Here is a 6969-nt window from a genome sequence, read left to right as displayed (position 1 = left end):
GAGCCAGTTCACTGCACCATTGCAGAATAACTTCCATACCCTACAACAGTGACAAATTAGTCGTTTGTAAGCTAGGAACTCCCTGCGGGCTCCAATTAGTTGCAAAAGCTTCTTTTCAGGTTACTAATGTTTTTTTTCTTTTTTCTTTCATTTCCCTTCTTACAAGTTCCAGGACAAACACAATACACAGTTGGGGAAAAAATTAATATTAATAATAATAATAATACAGCTAAAAAGTAAAAAAGTTAAGTTAAAAATATCTAAAATATGCTAATATTGAAACATATATTACAATGGTATAATAAAAGCTAGGATGAATATTTTATCTCCTGGTCCAACCATTTAAAACATTGTAGAAAAAAGCTGAGGCCTTTACACAATACCCACAGCATTCAATTGGAAGATGGGGCCTATTTTTTGGGGGTTTTTTTTAAATCAAGTTATATAAAAAAACATTCGATGCGCATTAAATAGCTATGTAAACGTTCCTTAAATGACCAGCGATGTATTGTTTTAATGTTATATGTTGTTACTACAAAATATTATTAAAAATACCTGCTACCTAATGTTTGATTAAACTTGCATGACAACCTGTGTATAAAAATAGACATTTTTGTTTTTTTACGCTTACTTTGGAGAGAATCTAAATAATTACTATATATGTGAGTGTGTAACCCCAGTAAGTTTGTGTAATATATATATATATATATATATATATTTTATACAGCGAGAATGATCTCCGTATATAATATTGTGAAAGTGTGTGCAATTATATTAATATATTATAATCTTCCAAATTAATTGGCCTCATTTATTTTTTCAAATATATTTGGTGTGTGTGTATGTATGTATGTGTGTGTGTGTATATATATATATATATATATATATATATATATATATATATATATATATATATATATAGTGTTTGTATTTATATATAAATGAGGTATTTATAAATAGACAAAGACATTGTATATGTGTTAGTTTGGAAAAGTGTCAAAATGGCCTACTTAAGTTAAAGAAAAGTCCACATATAAACAGTTACTTTGCACTGAAAAAAGACAAAAGTATTTTCTATATGAATTTGGCCTATTTTTTTTATTTCTGTGTCTTCATAGTAAACATTTGTATAAGTGACAAACACGGGCATATGACCACATTATCACAATCAAGAAATTTTTAAGACAACGATAACAATCACTCAAATTTATGCATTTTTACTCAACACGGGTTATACATATTTTGCAAGGATTACCTAGAAATACAATCGGTTTAACGTTTCACTACATAAAAAAATAAAATAATAATAAAAAAAAAAGTGACCGACCGGTTAGTGAGCACATACATCAAAATATACACAACACGAACTGAAGGCAGTACTCATGTATCCCCCCTCAAACTCCTTTGCAGATAGAGATTGCTGCAGGCTGATAGCTATTATTTTTACTTTTGTATTTATTTATTTTTTTAATTATTTTTTTTTTAATTAATCAGTACACTGACTGCATGTTCTGTAACCCAATCTTTGGTCTAAACGTAAACGAACAAAAAACCCAGCTGCTTTTATAGTGAAATTATGTATAGACAATTGGAGAAATGATATATTCTGTGCAGGAATATTTTAGTTTTTATTTTTTTTGTAATAATGGTCCAATAAAAATGTGAGTATATTATTTTAGTATTGTGTGCCTTTTTTTTTCTATTTGTTTCAAAGATAGAATCAGTATCCATGAAAACCTATAATACTGCAGACATGGAATTCTGATTGCCTTTCATAATCAAGATGTACTAAGTATGACAGCGGCAAAGTAGTCATTATTTTGATTTTAGTTAGACATTCTAGCATAGGTCATATGAAAAAACAAACAAATCCTGCATTTCTTCCTCTTTTTACACCACAGCCTCACCTCAATAATAAAGATTCCTAGAGACTGAACAAACGTACACAAAATAAGGGGACGGGGTGGGGACTTCATAAAAAATACCTGGACTTGACATTTTTTCGCTTGCTTTTTTTCCTCTCAGTTCTCATGTACAATTGAAATGTGTGTAAAATGTTCACTTACAGTCTGCTCCCCTGGATGCTAATGTATCAAAGAGTTGGATGAAGAGCCCTGGTTTTGATGTGTAAAATAATCAGATAGTCCTCCTGAAAGTCCTGTAGTAAAACTTGGCAAAGACGGTCTGAGGGACTCACAGGGCAGAGTGGAAGGAGCTTGGGGTGAGGTGGAGGAGGAGGCTGCTCTGGCTGTCATAGAAGTGCTGCTTTGTGAAGTTATGGAGGGGTGGGGTACATGGGGAAAAAAGTAACCCGTTTGTCCAGCTAGTAGGTTCACAGAGCAAGGGTTTAAAGAGTAAGTACCGGAGCAAGGAACCGGTAAACCACATGGCACAGAGGCAGCGAGGGCAGCTGCTGTGAGGTGATGAGTGGCGTAGGGTATCTCTCCATTCACTAGTCTATCTACGCTCAGGCCATTGGACGTAGAAAAGGAGTGGTTGTTCCCCAAAGAGTTTTGAGTCAACACTGAACTGTAGGGCATGGGGTGGCTTGGGTAGCCTGATGTCGTCCCGTTGTAACTCAAAGTGCTGCTGGCCCTTGGGTGATGCAATGACAGGAAAGGTGACATAGGCCAGTACAAAGAGCCAGCTCTATCCATAAAAGTCAGTCCGGTGGAGGTGAGCCTTGCCCCTCTTTTAAATGCAAGTTTAGCCCTAGAGGTTGTAGATCTCCTGCGGAGTTTCCCGGTTGTCCCACCAATGAAGACATCATCGCTGCTAGGGTCCAACATCCAGTAGTTCCCTTTGCCTGGATCATCATAGTGCCGAGGCACCTTGACAAAGCACTTGTTAAGGCTGAGGTTGTGCCGAATGGAGTTCTGCCAGCCCTGCTTGTTCTCTCTGTAATAAGGGAAGTTCTTCATGATAAACTCGTAGATACCATTAAGGGTCAGGCGCTTCTCTGGACTCTGGCGGATGGCCATCATGATCAGGGCATTGTAGGAGAAAGGGGGCTTCTCGTATTTCCCGTTTTTCTTTTCCCCTTCTTTGCCGTTCTCACCATCTTTGCCACCGCCATCCGCCTTTTTTTCCTCGGTCTTTTCTTTTTCTTCTCCCCCCGGTAGATCGGAGGAGGCTGGATCCACTTTACCAGGTGGTAGGCTCTCCGTTTTTACCTCCAGGAGGCTTTTGTCCAGGTCGTCCTCTTCCTGAACCGGTCTGTGGTGGGACTGAATATGATGCGTTTGCTGTGGTAACTGCTGCTGGTGGTGGTGGTGGTGATGATGATGATGATGATGAGGCGTAGGGTGGTTGTCATTTTGGACCGCTTCTGGCACCAGGCTGTTGATACTGAAGGATGATTTGGAGAGCATTTTCACTTCTTTCCTCTCCCCCATGTCCAACATATCACAAGAAGGGTAGCAGAGCACTCAAGTAAAGTTGCAGCAGAAGAACCAGGAGCAGCAGCGCTGAGGGGCTCTTTCGCACCAGTGTCTCCAAACACTTGTAAGTCATGTAGCAAAAAACAAAACGTACATAATATTGGCGTTAATTATAGGGCTATAAATATATACATATATAAATATAATCAAGAAGAAGCCAGGGGAGAAAATGAATCAACTACTTCATGTCCCTTCAAAATAAACACAACAACCTCCCCTCTCAGCAACTAGAGTAGACAGCTATAGCTACAATTAATTCCAGACTCGGAGACACCAGCCTTCAAAAAAAAAAAAAAGAAGAATTTGGTTTAACCTTTGGGTCCTGGAACCAATGAGAGAGCCCTGACAGGTAGGACGTTTTTATCATCCTAGCCAATCTAATTCAAGAGATTAAAGAGAGCCACGCCCACACACAACGCTTCGACGCCCCCAGCCCCCTCCTAACATCTTCAGGCTGCGGATGGATCTAGGAGGAAATTTCTTAAGCTCTCTTCCCCTCCCCCCTCCTTTTTTATTTTTTTAAACCAAACGTGATCTCCCCCCCCCCCTTTTTTTTTTCCCCTACCGAATATCTGCCATTGCTTTCATCCCACTGTATTGGACCATCTTAGTTTTATACGTCAATATTTTCTCTTATTGATTAAAGTTTGTTTATACCTTTTTCTTTTTAGGGAGAAAATAACCGTGGAGGGAACAAAGTGGAAGAATCAAGGGACTATTTTGCCAGGCGTTGTACTGAGTATTTGTTTTGTTCTCTTGCAGTGATTTATACAATGTTACACTATGCGTTTAAAAATAATTTGAGATGTTGGTGTTTTTTTTTGTTTTTTTTTTTTAAATAACAATTGTTTTACTGCTTAGGTGACTGTTTCAGGCAAGCACTAAACAATCCTATCCTTTTTCCATCATCCTTTCCAGTGGGTCAACCACATGAGTGAGATAAAAAAAATACTGAAAATTGGGAGGGCTGATAAAAAAAAAAAAATGTTGCCTTTTGTTACAGAACCCTTCTGAGTATGTAAATATTAACCCCTTGTTAGCCGAGGAGACGTTGTGTTTGCCTGTGTGGTTGACAGTTTCTTTTTTTATAGTATTGTTTTATGAATTAGTGTCACATCGTAGAATGATTATACTAAAATCAGCGGAATGATTAATATTATACATTCATGAGGCAGAATTTTCTATCTCTCCTTGATTATTCTACCATGCATAGAATGATTAATATAATCTAGGCTTGATTATTTGTATAGGCAGAATCATCTTTGAGAATCTGTCACTCATCGGCACTTTAGAGCCATTGTATATGCGATTTATATAGCGCTAGGAATGGTCTTGTTTGTATACTCATTAACTAATTCTTCATCTTCAGCGGGACTTTGTTTGGTTGTAAATTAATGACTAAGTGTCGTGACAGTGGGCGATTGCCTTATATTTACTGCATGCGTGCTTGCTGCCTGCTAACCCTAACAGCGAGCAATAAATAAACCGATCTATATTAGCACCGTGTTACCCACAGATCACAGCCAGCTAAACGGGTCTAGCGAAGGATCTGGGCGATTATTGTACGAAAATCCAAAGTGGGTTGTTAGAATGGATGGATGGATGGGTAGATAGGTAGATACCGATAAATAGATCATCCTTGTGCTTATTTAACACATTAATGTAAATGGATGGCATGTCTGGAAGTATTTCTTTTTGATGAGTCGGTTACAAACACACCACAAACCATCCTTCCATAGCACATAATTGAAAGATGGTTTGCCACAAAGTGCTGTGTTTCAGGTTAACCCCGAGTGACCTCGGTCCTGCTGACTTATAAGTTGCACTACCTGCCATAAACCCGGTGTGTATATATATATATTATGTATAATATACGGTAATATATTATTTATAATCTGTATTTAATATAAAATAATATTGTGTTAGCAGGCCATATCCTATCCTATCCATGCTGTAAAATATTGTCATACCAACGCTACATTTTTCGTCATCTCCAGTGGGAGTTGTGTGTGTGTGTGTGTGTGTGTGTTATATGTACAACACACACACACAAACAGTTGTAAACACACACCTAGGCGCTTTTCCTGGCCTGTAACCTCGTCCCCTTTTAGTAGAACAGGATTCAGGTTAGATAAACATTTTAGTGTTGTGGTGGATCTACACAATCCGAGCTCTGCTGTGCAGGAAAGAAAGTGTTGATTAACACAGAAGGGGAAAAAAAGCGAAATTAGCTGATTGCATGCTCATAAGAGCAAGCTGTCATTGAACTGCTTTTTAAAATAGACACAGCTGGGTGTTTATGTTGAAAAATCGCTCGTGTTTTTGCTAATACTGAAATAAGCATGATTTTGTATACCAAACATTTTCAGATCATTAAAATTTGTAATCTGCGCTGGTTTGTGACACAAAGAAAAGAAGAGATTCTTCCCCCAGTGAAATTTGCTGATATGATATTAACTCAATCAAGTTTGCCCAAAATGAGCTTTGTGCTCCATAACACTGACTGCATCGGTTTATTATACAGAATGCCTCCATTGCCTGCTGTTTGTTAACATTGGAGGCTTTTTTTTCCCTTCAAATTCCATACAACTAACAAAGAAGAGATGGGATTCAATGTTCATTGTTTACTGCTCAATTTTTAATGTTTGGAAATCTATCTAGGGTCAAAGCTGCTATTACATCGAAATATGAAATATCACAGAGCTTTGAAGTTGACAGACAGCAAATCACTGAACTCAGAGATTCACTCGATATAATTATATATATATATATATATATATATATATATATATCTATATATCGCTTGTATCATGCACAAAGCTTAGGCCTCTATTACATTAAAAAGTACATTTATCACCTGGAGTGAAGCGGTCGGGGTTGGAGGTATCGCAGGGCTGATGGCCTCTGGCTGGGGTTTCTGTGCTGGACCTTCCCTGAGTGTAGAAGTCACTGCTCCCCACCGAACCAGCAGGCTGGCAGTGTGTAGAATAGCATCTGATCACATAGAAAGGATGGCTACTGGGAAAGACCACTAGCCAATCCTTTACCCCACCCTACTTGTTATTCAGCTGTACGGTTCATCCCGGTAGTGAGGGGTTAATTCCTCTTCAGTGGGGTGACTTCCCAGGCTTAGTGAGTTACAGACATACCCTGGCGGTGTATTGGCTCTCATGTCAGGAGCCATTTGAAAGCTTGTAACGTTTGATAGGACTTCTGGAGACCTGGCTTGGGGTTACCTTGCTCTGCATGAACTACTTTCTTTGTTTGGTGTATGTTACCTGTAACAGCAAGATAAGGTCTAAAGTATTTGCAAACAAAAATGAAATCCCCTCCACCCCCATACCATGTCCTCCACCACCCATTCCCTCTCGCAAGTCCTGGGAAAGTTATAAAAAACGAATCGTTCTCCTCATTCACACATTGTGGAGAGCTGGACTATTTATGGTCACACTGTTAGCAACTCCTAATTATTATTTTTCCCCAGTACTAATGTTACTTTTTCTATCCAATCTCTCTCCCTCTTTATTTT

General features: G+C 38.4%; 1 protein-coding gene across 1 annotated transcript; it reads right to left on the bottom strand.

The window, feature by feature from the left end:
• Nucleotides 1-1070: 1070 nt before the first annotated feature.
• Nucleotides 1071-6391, bottom strand: FOXG1 (forkhead box G1). The gene is made up of 2 exons (XM_053474315.1): nucleotides 6298-6391; nucleotides 1071-3501 (listed from the first exon to the last, which is right to left on the bottom strand). Exon 2 carries the CDS (start codon nucleotides 3402-3404, stop codon nucleotides 2085-2087), a length of 1320 nt encoding a protein of 439 aa, XP_053330290.1. The 5' UTR covers nucleotides 3405-3501; nucleotides 6298-6391; the 3' UTR covers nucleotides 1071-2084.
• Nucleotides 6392-6969: the final 578 nt, after the last annotated feature.

This window comes from Spea bombifrons, chromosome 9 (genome assembly GCF_027358695.1).
Source record: "Spea bombifrons isolate aSpeBom1 chromosome 9, aSpeBom1.2.pri, whole genome shotgun sequence".
NCBI classification, from domain to species: Eukaryota; Metazoa; Chordata; class Amphibia; order Anura; family Pelobatidae; genus Spea; species Spea bombifrons.
The sequence above is the reverse complement of the archived record's forward strand: the minus strand, read 5'-3'. Positions and strand labels throughout refer to the sequence as shown.

Bases quoted from the DNA above. Each gene is read 5' to 3' on its own strand.
- FOXG1 (XM_053474315.1), bottom strand. From the start codon at position 3,404: ATGTTGGACATGGGGGAGAGGAAAGAAGTGAAAATGCTCTCCAAATCA.